A 13821-nucleotide genomic window follows, 5' to 3' on the forward strand; every position below is an offset into this window, starting at 1 on the left:
GATGAAGTAAGCCGTGCTTTAAGCATGCCAAGAGGCAGAAACACTGGAATGTAACAAAGACACTCACAATTCATAGACATTCAGTCAACATTCAACACTATTAAGACTACACAAGAATTAAGTTGCTTTTATATATATATATGTATATATCCCATGATGTTTTAAGTTTTATCAGAACAATAAATGCTAAATCAGAGCTTACCTCAAAAGATAACTTAAATGGCTTCTGCAAATTCCTATGCTATACTATGTATCTGAAATATAAATTAGGAAGAAACAATAACCTCAAGGCGGGGGTACCCCCAAAAACCACAACCTAATCTCAGGTTGCCAGTCATATTTACTTAATTTTATTTTCTATTTTTAAATTAAATTGCTTTTAAATTTAAAAACAGGTTAAATGACTAAAAAAAAAATGAGCATTCTTATGTTACATATCTGCCTAATTGGTAACCAATTTTTAATCAAAGAGGTGACAATATTGCGTCTAGTCAACATAGAATTGTCAATCATAGGTCCAGATAACTTTATTGAAGGTTGTTTTTATGTTTGTTTTAAACTGTTTAGAGAATTTTGCCATTTCTTTCAATTTAAAATACTACCTATTTTAGAATATTAAAATGTCTCCCATATTAAATTCTAAGAAGTATTCAGAACACTACACAGTATCACTAGAATTTAAGGATAAAATAGGTACCCCAATCAGGTTTTAAAGACTTACTAGGAGGCAAATTTTGAGCTCCCAGGGAAGCAATTGTAGTTGAAAGAAAAATGCTATATACCCTCTGGATCCAATTTATAATAAAAATAAAATTAAATTAAAAAAAGGACATTAGAAAATATAATTTCAGGCTCTACACACTGAAATTTGCAAAGCCAAAGTACAGGAAAGGTGAAAGAACATGTTAAAACACACACATACATATACATACACACGCACGCACACACACAATAACAAAAACCTTTCTGCATGCTACCATGCATTTAAAATTTTTAAAAACGGTATTTATAAATTCACACGCATACAGCTCAAACTTCAGTGCAATGGCTGTATCATTCAACACTTTTAGAAGAACAGAACCATGCAAAGAGGAGCAACTGCTTATAAAAATGGTTATTCAGTATTTATTCTGCAATGCAAAGGTGACAAACTAAAATATAAAAAGGTTGTTATGGCTTAACATTTTTGTTGCAGATTAAATATGCAGCATTGAAAAATGGAAAGGTGTGGCTTCATCTCTGACCAGCAGAGTTAAAAAGAAAAATCTCTCCATTTTCCTTCATCATCATGGGATACACTGTTCAGGCAATCCAAATTAATAAAGACTTGCACTTTCATATGGACACAAGATCAAGTGTACCAGTTAAGGTTTTCACATTCACAGTATATAAGAAAATACACATGGAAGGAAAAGTAAAGGGTTAACTTAACAAGGATTTATTCACAGGAATACATGTAAGTAGAGAAAAATAACAGAAAAGCTAAACAAATGAAATGAAGAGGATCCAAATCAACTTTCACTCTGTAGCTTTTTACTTGCACCCTGTGTGCATATATTTAGGGCACAGAGGGCCACCAACATGCGCCAATACAGTGTAGGAACCCTGCATTACATCCATTAACTTAAACATATCTTTAAGATCATGCTTTGAACAAAAAAAGAAAGCTTAGAAGGCAATATGTTGAGTGGGAATAAACATTGAAATATAGCAATCATGTCTTCAACTTCTACATTTGTCTTTATGTGCCAACTAACACTTATGCAGCCTCTTACAGATCTTTTACCAAGTAATTTAAGTTTTAGGAGTTTTGATAAAATCACTAGTATATAACCATGCAGAAAGCACATCACACTTGACAGCACAGAGGCAGATTTTGCACAGGTATATCAGCTTTCCACATTGTGCAGGTTACACACAATACAATATCAATCTTATTTCCTAACAGATCCTAAAAAGGTATTTCAAGGCCTAGCTGTAAACTACAGTACTTTATATCTATATTCTTAATAAAAATAAAATCCACAAATCTTAAAAAGGAATTTTAAATGCAGGGCTATATTGAATTGGTAAACTGCAACACAAACTGGCGCAACAGAGGTAAATGAATACCAAACTCACTCTATGTGATGCAAGCATGCTACTTACTTTCCCACTAATTTACTTTCAATCACTAGGAGCCAGAATGCATGCCTGAACTTTAAAACTGCACTTTAAAAATAACATCTTGGCCTAGAAATTAAATCTAATGAAGTACAACCATCAAATTATACCCACTACCTTAATGTTTTAATGCAAAATCGAGAGTTCAATCTTTAGTTTGATATGTCCAACCCCATTTATTCCTCCCTCCCTGCCCACCCCACAAAGGTAAAAGGAGTGACTCATTTGGCATTTCACAGGGTGCTTCATTGTTTAAATTATTTTTTTTTTATTTCCAACTTTTTTGGGGATACCTTAAATTGTAACTTCAAAGAACCTGCTTCCATTATGGGTAGGCAAGCTGATTTTAATTCTATTAGTTTCTTTTGTGTAGTTCTTTATCAGCATGCAAAAACGAGGTCCCATCATGTGGGAAAATTTAAAAAAACCTTTAAATTAAAAAAAAAAAAAGCTTCTTTACTGTTTGTAACTGCTATTCTTAGGTTTCCTTTATTGTGTGCTATAGAAATTTTCCTCTCTTATCTCTATGCATCAATTATATGGTTCTTGTTTTGGTACAATTCCCCATTAATATTCCAGAATGTAATGTTTTGTGAATAAAGTTTTTTTTGTTTTTGCTTCTTCACATACAGTGCGAAGTTGTAATTGGAGACAGATTTTCAACCACAAAGTCTCCAGATGATGTTAAAACGTTTCCTAACATCGACTTAATACAGCAACACCTCCCTCCCGCCCCTCCCAGTAGGGTTGGGATTGTACTGTATTCCCTACTGGTTTACCCTTCCCCCCTGTAAAGGGTAACATTTTCCCTGGGTGCAGAGGCTCCCTCATGGTCTCCAAGACTGAAGGACCTGTAAGAAAAGAAAACAATTTCATACTTTAACAATTGTTTCCCTTTTAAAGCTAGTGGAAGACAAAATTAATCAAGTAATAATGCTATCTCTGCCTCAAGAAAATGAGAAATTGGACAAATTGCTTAAGATTATTCTAGTCAGTGATAACCATGTTGCTTCCTTCTCCTATGGCTGTCAACTGTCAAAAAGCAACAGCAAGCTGGGGATATGCAGAGAGGTTTGTAGCACTTTATATAGGTGAAATGCACGTTCTACAGGGAGAATGTTTATCAGCCTAATTTTTTACCTCCTTTTGCACACTGGGCCCTAATAGGAGCCAGTAATTTCTTATGTAAGTTGTCTTCTTCAAAATTTTCCTTAGTGAGAATTAAAACATTATCCTTTTGCCAGTATTCCCAGTACAAAGCAAACAAAAATCTAACCATCATTTTTGCTTAGGCACTAAAGGTGTTTACAATGCACTAGGGTCACTACATTTAACATTTGCCCTCTTCTTCCTAATAATTCCTCCGATCCCATTTTACTTGGTCATTTCCTATACTCTCAGGACTCTTGATTTTCCCGATAAGGACTTTTTCAATGCTAGCAGTTTTAATGATGATAAGGACATTAAGAAATAAAGGCAGATTCCTGGGAGATTGTAACTAGTACCTGACAGTGAAACTGTCACAACAAAACTCTACTAACCACTCATGCTAAAGTTTAACATTTATGAATCATGATATTGAATACACAGAGGGTGATTAGCCTATCTGTGGAGAAATACAAGCAACCCCTTTTCTCTGCCTCTGAAAAAAGGAAAGAAGAGTACAAAAAGGGCAGAGATAAAAGATATGATCCACTTTCATCTCTAATTTGAAAACTGGTAATTATTACACACCTTGTCTCAGAACATGATCACCACAGTTAATTCATAATTGGTGATACGAGAGAGACCACAGAACGTAATAAATCTGAAAGTGCTCAAGACTTAGCTCACAGCTGAGTCTTCTGGCCTTTGATGTTAAAAGTCATTTGCATCTATTGTGTTCTCATGATTTAACATAACTGAATCAAGCACTTTCCCAAAATGCTAAGGCCACAAAACAGCTTTTAGGACTGAAGACCATAGTGGGAGACAACACACATGAAGAGCTGTGAGGCTGCAAGTCTATTTCTACTGTCTTCCAGGTTAGACAACTTGGATGTTGAAACCTTTTCAGGTTTAAAATCTAGCTCAGAGTAAACAAACAGGCAAGCAAGCAAGCAAACAAAAACTTCAACATAAAGGGTAATTCAATTTGTTATATAACTGCTAGACACACACTGAGAACACTCTGGTCCTCTAGTAAAACATGTCTCAGTTCGTGTTTAAAACCTAAAGAAGTATATCCCCTGGTTTACTAATGTGTTAGGCAATGTATTATAAAGTTCTGCCTTCACATATAGTATAGCATTTAATCCTCAAAAGAACTCAATGAAGGACATGAGGCCAAGAGACCTGAATTGTTAGTTCTACTTAACAAAAACAGAAAAACTCAAGGAACAAGAATCCAAGTGGACTTACCCCTCTATTGCACCAACCAAAACAGAATCTTCCAATGCCCATTTTAATTCACAGTACTGGGCCCATAGTAGGTGCTCAATAAAATGCATGTTGAAGATTGAATATTAAATTTTCTTAGCTAAGCCCAAACCCAGTTCCAATTCTACTTGGGTTATTCCTAAAGCTCACTACACAGAAAGTTCTTGCTATATCAGAGACTATAAATTCATGTTTTAAAGCTAAATAATTTCTACTCTGCCACAGGGAATGTTGGTGATCTCTTACAGGGCAAAAAAAGGAATAGCTGCAGCAATATTAAGCAATCTAGTTAGCAAACCAACTTGGATCTCGTTCACCTAGGATTCAGAGTGGAACCATGCATTTTATTTTGCTTGATGGTTCTCTAAAAAATTTCTCCAGCCTTCACTTAAGTAATTTTAAAGTCCAATATAGCATGAGACTATTTTATTCAATCTCTGTAGAAAAAAAACAGCTTTTATTCTATTCAGTAATTTTTGGAATGCAGTCCTAAGTTTCTTCCTCATGAAAACTTCCAAACTTCTTCCAACTTACCCCTAATTATGGGACTGCAGCTTAAGTGTATGAGGTTAAACACCGTAAAAAGCTGCAAGACGCTCTTTTAAGGGAGGCGGAAACTGGTCAGAGAAACGCCTCCAATTTTCATCCCCAACTTGATTTTTAAATCCATGAAGGATCTGCAGAGTAAAAAAAAAAATTATCAATAACAAAAGAGAAAAAATTCAGATCTGCATAGCTTTTGAAATCAAACATTATTGATTTTATTATTCCAAAATTTTTATCCATTTTAAAGCAGTAATTCTCAAACTTTGTTGGACTCTATACTATTCCATGTTTTGCCTAAGAGCACCTCACTGAATATGCTCAACTTTGTTTTGAGAAGTTTAGAATTTAGCAAGTGTCCTAGGAAGACATACTGTAAGCAATCTCTGACATAATATTTATGAAAACCAAATAAAAAAGTGAGAAATTCACCTATGGGACAAAATTTCTATGCCATACTGGATTTTTTCAAGTAGGAAATAAACAAAGCTTTGGGTTCATGGCTGTGACTATAGTTCAAATGTGTACTAGCATTTTACTTCTTATTTTGTTATGGTTGAGTGCCAACTACAGTTAATCAAATGGGGTAAAGGGATGGGGAGGACTACTAAAACAGAATTATACAGGTGTAATCCCTGCGGAGACCACTTAAGATTTATTTTGTTCAACAGTTTGTCATACTCCAAATCTCAGCCGTATTTGAAAATATATGCTAATTTTCATAGGTGGGAAAATGGGACATGAGTGATCAATGCTATTACTTGATAAAGTATTTCCAAAACGCAAGCTCTATTGATCCACAACCACTGCTGTATCTTAAGGAAAGAGTAAGCCAACCTTTTTACTGAGAACACAGGTTGTATAGTCTACCAATATTGACTTGAAGAGTCCAAGTTTCATATGAAATACGAAAACAATTTCAACTTTCCAACTAGGACAGTAATACTTTTTAGTTACCTTACAGAACATGTCTCTCAGATCATCTTTTGGGTTAATCCATGATGCAACAGCATCACAAAAAAATATAAAATCCTGTAATAAGCAAGAAATACATCTTAGATTGATATATCTGTCAAAACATCAAAAACGTATGTAAACCAGAATCCTAGCGAAAAAAATTTTTTAAAATCACTATGATTATGAAACTTATAAATGATTACCTCTATTACTCCAACATGAAGGAATCTCTACTCAGTGTATATTGGAATTTAATGCCCTTCTGCATTTTATTTTATATCACAAAACAAAACCCCAGTCTAGTAAGCATTTAGCATCAGCAATGGACTGAAAGCACCAAATGAGCACCAATTCAAACAACCCTTCACTTATTGGATTAAGAATTATATAAATCCAATAATTGTACAGTTCTGACTAGCCTAAAAACAATTTAAAGTTAGTTAAAACTATATACCAAATAAGCTTGATTTGAAGTATATGAATAGGCCTAAATTTCAAGACATCTTCAGATAGAAACTTAAATGAAATAACCAAAAGTCAGAAGAAAAACTAATTACGTAGTTGCAAATAACACCTAACCCAACACAACACAACTCAAAGAAAAAGAAAAACTCAAAGCTCAAAAACAATTACTTAAAAGATAATCAGGTTATAAGATTATCTTACAGATTAATAAAGTGGTAACAGGCATATGCTTTAAATACGTCATTAAAGTATTTTAAAATATTGACTATCATACTGACACAATTCAACATACATTGCTCAAGATATTGCTGATGTTCTGACATAACTACTTTAAATTCTATGGTTAAATTCAGAAAAGCTCTATAATTTCAGAACTTACTGACAATGTATATAAAACATTTAAGCAAATAAAACGCCATGTGCCTAATGATCATGATTTATTCAAAAACTTATGACGTTCTCTTTTAATCCTATCCAAAAACATATGTAAAAGTAATAAATTTCTACTAATTCTTAAGTTGGTAGTGATTTCATGACCATCCACATATGTTACTTCAAATGTTAATTCAAAAAAGAAAAAAAGTAACTAAAATCCCAGTGGGAAAGTGTTCCTTTTCAATATGATAAACTGTCATATCAGATACCTCTAAAATACATTTCAGGTGACAAAAACAAAGCTCTTAACTATTGAAAAAAAGAATGTCAGGAGGTTATTTTGCACCTAGGAACTACCTAAAAGACAGTATTGGCTTGTTTTAACAAGTTACTACTGTTTTACAAATATGAAAGTAGTCAAAATATTTTTTCCAGTTCTAATTTGTAAGTTTTCAATGCCTATCACCTGCTTCAACCTGAACTTTATAATATTTCTTAACCTGAATTCAACAACACAGTAATTATGACAGGAAATATCTAAAGGTCTCAATTAAAAAACGTTCAAAGCACCCATCTCTTGGAAGAGAAAGGTTAGTTTCTTGAAAGCCCCATCTATACTTTTTTCCTTTACAATTTATGTGGAGGAATCTGGGGCATTTAACTTAAAGAGTCCCTTACAGCTTGTATTTTGTTCATTTCATATACATGGTATCAATCAGTAGTTCCTGTTTTGTGTGTCTTGCAAACTGGCAGTTGAATCCAGAGGTTTGATCAGACTCATGCTTGATACTATCGCCAAATGATTTTTTAAAAAATGCTAAAACTGTCTAAATATAATATGCACTAAGATAGGAAACAAAATAAGGACAAATAAATCATAGCTCTCATCAATGGCTGATTCAGTATTCTATTTCAGTTGCCGAGTTTCTAAATTTGATTCAAGAAACAGAAAGGTTATCCTCCTATGTGTTCACTCTTCTAAGTGTAGAAATCCTCAAAGTCAACAAATTGATATTCAGGGATGGGTGACGTACACAAAGGAAATCAATGAGGTCGAAACGTGAATGAAAGCCACTTTGGCTTAATTCAATACAAGAATGTAACTTTATTCTCCCAATCTGCTGTTACTGTATTTCATGACAAAAAAAAGACTTAGGAAACAAAGACAGGTATTGTCATTTCAGATATTAAGAAATATACAACATATAAAACCTAATTTGTTTTAGAATCTTTAAAAAATATGTAATATTTTTATAAAATGTTAAGATATTTCCCCCTTTAAAATTTCATTACTCAGAACATTAAAAATTAAAAATAATTTCTTGTGAATATCTTACTTGGATTACTCCACTGGGATTCACACTGATCATGGTACAAATCCCACGAAACGCTGAATCTTTTTCCTCATTGTCCCTTATGTTTCTCAGAGAGGTGCACCTATTAAATTATAGAATTGAGTTTAGCATTTAAATAGGAAGCAGGTTCAATTACAATGCTAATGGACAGTATTTAATGGAATAAGCTCCACAGTATGTTTCTATTCCAAGAATTTTCATAAAGCTTAAGTTTCTCACATTTCCTGTATGTGGGTCCATCTAATCTCAATATAGTGAAAGCCTTGAAATTTTCATTTTCTTATTAGTCCATTGCATCTATGAAACGGATCATTGATTTTAATCCGCCATTTAAACTATTAACAAGCTTGAGCCAAAAGTAAATTACCAATTTTAAAAACTGTATTATGACTTATATTCCATTAAACACTACTAAAAATGACTTGAATTGAAAGATTATCAATTAAAAGAAGCAGAACATAGGATATACTGCCACAATATAAACTATTATTATAGAACTTATGGTGTAGATGTTTAACTTTTACATTAACAAGCAAATAAGATTTTTATACATAACAAATTTAAACATGTATTTCTTAATGCAATCCAACTTTTCAAATTAATTCTAAAAAAGAAACATAATGCAAAACCCTAAATTTATAGAATTTGCATGCATCTTTATTTTACTGGTGGATATTTAAATGCTTTTTATGTATAATCAAGCTTTTTAACACAGCAAGCATGTGACAATCTTATCCCATGCATCAATTAGTCGTTAGCCACAACATAAAATAAATATACATGACGATGCTACTAAAAACCTCACAAACCTGATAGGACAAGATTAGTCACATGGTTGGCAATGATTAAGGATTGTGATTTTTGTAACCAACTGAAAATATATCTAAAAGTGAGATAGAAAGAGAAAGAAAGAGTGAAGAAAAATGAATTAAAAAAAAAAGATTGAATAATACACACCAGGGTCTTATAAACTGCTGTAGCATGGGGGCCACCTCTTGAGGACAAACGTAACCAAGACGACCAATTGTTATTGCTAAGGTAACGCAATCACGGTTATACACCACCAAACGCCAACCAAGACATGAGCAAATGAGGGGGAAGGAGAAAAAATAAAGAAAAAACAACAAATAACTCAGAAACAGAAACCAACAGAATTTGTGTATGATAATAAACATAAGATTTCACCAGTGCTGTTTATTACCACCCCCTAAAATAAGGGGCAGCAACATATATGGCATACTCTTGAAAAAGGAAAAACAAAAGGAATTGAAAAAACTTTAAAGGTTGAGAGAACACCAAAAACCATGAATTGCTTTTCTCGCTCAATTTAGTGTCAATATATCATGTTCTGTTAATAAAGATGAGCGATTACATAGATGATTTAAATATTCTTCATTCAAAGCCAGTTGAAATTTCAGAATTTAATAATGCGATCTGTTTTCCCCAAGAAATATTAGTAAAGATGAATGACTACATTTCTGAATTGTCTGCTCAAACACATTTCTCAGAAGTTAAAATTTCTCACTTCTCCACATCTCTTTTATAAGTGATTTCTGTTCTTTGAAAATTATCAAAGAATTTAATCCAAATTTTGGTGAGTTTTTGTTTGTTTAACATTTCCAAAACAAACCAGGGGACCATTTGTGGCCTGATATAAAAATCAACTGTCAAATTTTCGGTGTTATGGTACACACTGCATGGACTGGAAAATTGCTGTGCTATGTCAGATCCCATTCTGAAAACCCGCTAATGGTGATAACTCAGGTAACAGTCCACTTATTTAATACCATATTTGACATAAAGGAAATTTAGACAGTCCACTGTAATGACATGTGGTATGTGGACCAAATATACTCTTTGCTATAAAACGCATAGCACAAAATAGATAAAACATTATACTGATTACATGCTAATATTTTATTTAAAATGGGAATTATAATCAAACATATATTCACCATCAAAATTCAGAAAGTCCTTAAACTTACAAAGAGCTAAAACAAGTGTAATTCAGAACTGCATTCTGCAATTCAAAGGTACATACATATAAATACATTTATACACAACGGGAAAAAAATACAAACAGAAAACAAACCATGAGGTGCTTTAATGGTGTTCTCTCAAAAACTTACAAGTTAACCTTTCATAAAAAAAGGGTGTGTGGGGGAGGGTAAAGAAAAATGTTTAAGGATTACTTGAAGCAAACTACACAGATAATACTAAAATCCAGCAGATTTATATGAAGCAAGAGGAAGAAAACCTATGTTTAAAAGACACAAACTATGCAACATTCTCATTAAACAGGCAAGTATGAACAATCCAATGAAACATGCGATAAAGCAGATGATGATCCATTGAAAAAGTTCAGTGTAGGATATACTAAAAGAGTAAATAACTGCATATACTAAGGAATTGGCTTTATGAAATATTAGGATAATGGTAATTAAGTTGCTAAAATCTATAGACATTAGCCATCGACAATGATTTTGCTTAATTGATGTCTCCCCCTTTTGGGTAAGGAGTAAGGGAAACATTTTCTGTAGCCACTAGCAGTAAGACTATGCAGTAAGTAAATGCTAAGTGTGTTCCTTAATCATATCAATTCAATCCATCAATTTGAAAGGTATTATCAACCACCTTTTGATTTACTTAGGATAGAATCATACTTAGAATAAACTCTTATAAAGCCAATTTGTTAAAGAAACTATAACCAACTGATATCCCACAAGAAACTTTAATATACATTACACTCAACATTTATTTGCAGTTATGCATTCACATTTAAAAATAAATAGGAAGTTTCTTTAGGTTCAACAGTAATTTTATAACTGTTCTAAATCTAAATGTCACGTATAGGTACTGAGTTCTAAGGAGATAAAAACCCGACAAGGTTTCATAACCATCCTATACATAGATGTTTGTATTTTTCAGCAAGAAAATCTAAATCATTTTATGATAAAACAGTACCCATACAGCCAAATAGCCATATAACTGTTTCATAATTAAGATTTCCTTCCATACCAATAAACATATCAATTTTAATCACATTAGGCTACAATACTTTCTATAATTAAAAAATATAAAATTAAAATGCCTTTGAAAACAAATTTTCTTAATTAGAAAACCTTAAAGATCAGAATCTTTTTTTTTTTTTTAAGATCAGAATCTTTATCCAGTATTTTGGTAAGACCCTCACTGACTGTATGAGTGTATTGCAATTATCTTAGTATATAAAGAGATATGCCTGATTGAAAACAAAATTTACATCTTTTATCATTATTAGCAAAAATTGGAGAGGGTAGAAAGAAATCACCCTGAAATGTGTTCTATAGTATGGAAGGTACTCTTTAATATAAACATGCTCCCTAAAAATGGAAAAGAGAAACTAGCTTCCTAACTAAAAATCCCACAAGGTATTGCTTAAGTTCTCAATTTGAAGAAAATTGAGTATAGAAAATAAAATAGAAAATACATATGCACCATTGTAAACCAATTAGACATTACACTGCAATCCATCTTTGGCTACATGTTTACAGATTTAAAAAAATCATTACTTTCCAGCTCCCAGTTACTCTCTGAATAATGTAAAAGTAAAATTCATATTGTTCAATAGTTATTTCAGCTGGGGTTCATACTAGGGAGCATTAAAACACTAAAACAGAGGAAAAAGTATTTTTCTGAAAATTTCTGAAAACTAGTCATGGAATGCAGCTAAAACAGTACACTTCATTACTAAGAATCCAAAATAGGTGTTAATAATAAACAGTGTTTCTAAAGCTAGCTTTGGTTTCTCTACGCATCTTAATTTAAAATTAAAAGGTAAGTAATTTTCTCTTCACCAAAACAGTTCAGTCATATGGTACCTGTATTCTCTAACAACGTCTTTGGTGTGTTGGGTCTGTTAATGATTTCTACAAGCTGGTGCAACACCATAGGAATATAAGGCTGCATCTCTATACCTAGATCATCCCCAAAAGAGAAAGACAAAACAAAAAATTCAATGTTAAAATACCAATTTTGTTCCCTTTATTAACTGTGACATAAGCTATTTATGAAAATATATAAAGCTCATTTAAATTAAAAAAAGGCAATTACAAAAATATTATGACATCTAAATATTTATACTTTTAAAGAAAATAACTTACCCATTTGAATGGAGATTTCTCCAATAGCCCATGTGGCATTATTGCAGACTGAAATGAATTCTGGATTTAGGTTGGTTCCCAATATTGGCATGAAATCAGCTAGAAAAAAAAATGTTTTAAAAACTATGTAGTAAATTTATCAATAGCAGTGTATTGTGCTTTAAAAAAAATCTACACGGCGGAAACTAAAATGTAGTCAAAAAATAGTATTTTAAAGATGTTGGTAATCTTTATCTGAAGAAACTGAAGGAGGCAATCTCTGAAATTTCATATGAAGTAGACCAGGAAACATAATTTTGATATATTTCAGGAATCATTAAAAAGCGTTGGTCAGAGTAATCTCTCGTCATCAGACTGAGAAAGTTCAAACTAAAAGTGAGAAAAACACAACAGAACTTCCTTCAAAGCTAGTTTTTCACACACACAGTTTTTTTTCTTTTTTTTAAATCAATGATTTTTACTTTTAAAATTACTTTGACCCTAGAAATCAGATTGTGGTTTCTCAATATTATTTTTTGACATAAAATCAATGAGGGCTCTCAGAAAAATGTCTCAAAGCAGGCTAAGGGCAAGAAACGTACCAAACAAACCTGGCCTGTTTTGTTATATGAAAAAGGAAGGACTCGGTGCAGCCACGCTCAAGAATCACAAGTCAGTCATTAATTCATGGCACTCAGTTACTATCTTTTCAGTTGTAACTATGTGAGGTGATGGATGTTAACTTGTCGTGGTAATCATTTCACAAAGATTACCTTAAGTTATACCATGTATGTATCAAATTATTATGTCGCATACCTGAAACTTATACAATGCCATATGTCAACTGTATCTCAATAAAACCAGAAAATAAAAACCCGTTTGATTCATTTCATGTATCAAATGAAAAGGGCTTTTTGGTCAATGTTTTAAACCAAAGTTTATTAAGTCATGTATTACAAACAACTATCATTCAAAATGATGGGATATAGAAATGAAGAAAAAAATAACCCAAATCCCATTTAATGGATTTGACAGAAATTCAGGTTATGTTATTCAAGGAATCACTTATCTTCACAAACGGCTAAAACAAATGCTATGCTCTTAAAAAAGAAACAAAACATTATTTACATTTAAAGTAAATTGTTTGAAAAGTTCACTATGGTATCTGAACGAGTATGATGGTTTACCACGAGAAAACCTGATTATTATTTTCTCTAGGTATGTCTACTTAAAAAATATCCCTGAACTAGCATACAGTCCCAAGGCTTCAAAGGCAGGCATTTCCTTTACTCTAAATTAATACTTTTGCAACTTTTCTCCCGTCAGGAATGCCTGACAAGCTGCTGAAGTGATGCTGAGTTCAAAGGAACAAACAACAGAGTTCCCAGCTGCCTGCTTCAGTCAGAGCAGCTTTAACCAGTCCA

General features: G+C 32.5%; 1 protein-coding gene across 5 annotated transcripts in view; it reads right to left on the bottom strand.

Annotated features, from left to right (window-relative positions):
• Positions 1-1100: 1100 nt before the first annotated feature.
• The window catches only part of TNPO1 (transportin 1), a 73618-nt gene continuing 60897 nt past the window's right edge, over positions 1101-13821 (bottom strand). For 2 of the 5 annotated variants that reach the window (XM_081054552.1, XM_081054551.1), the window contains exons 19-25: positions 12419-12517; positions 12137-12232; positions 9234-9309; positions 8259-8358; positions 6082-6156; positions 5116-5258; positions 1101-3014 (exon numbers count right to left, since the gene is read on the bottom strand). In XM_081054552.1, coding sequence (XP_080910678.1) covers positions 5151-5258; positions 6082-6156; positions 8259-8358; positions 9234-9309; positions 12137-12232; positions 12419-12517 — 554 coding nt within the window. In that variant the 3' untranslated portion in view covers positions 1101-3014; positions 5116-5150. Of the gene's footprint in view, positions 3015-5115; positions 5259-6081; positions 6157-8258; positions 8359-9085; positions 9160-9233; positions 9310-12136; positions 12233-12418; positions 12518-13821 lie in introns of those variants that run through there. The other 3 variants (XR_013993707.1, XR_013993708.1, XR_013993709.1) reach the window with 2 other exon arrangements.

This window comes from Rhinolophus hipposideros (assembly GCF_964194185.1).
Source record: "Rhinolophus hipposideros genome assembly, chromosome: 7".
NCBI classification, from domain to species: Eukaryota; Metazoa; Chordata; class Mammalia; order Chiroptera; family Rhinolophidae; genus Rhinolophus; species Rhinolophus hipposideros.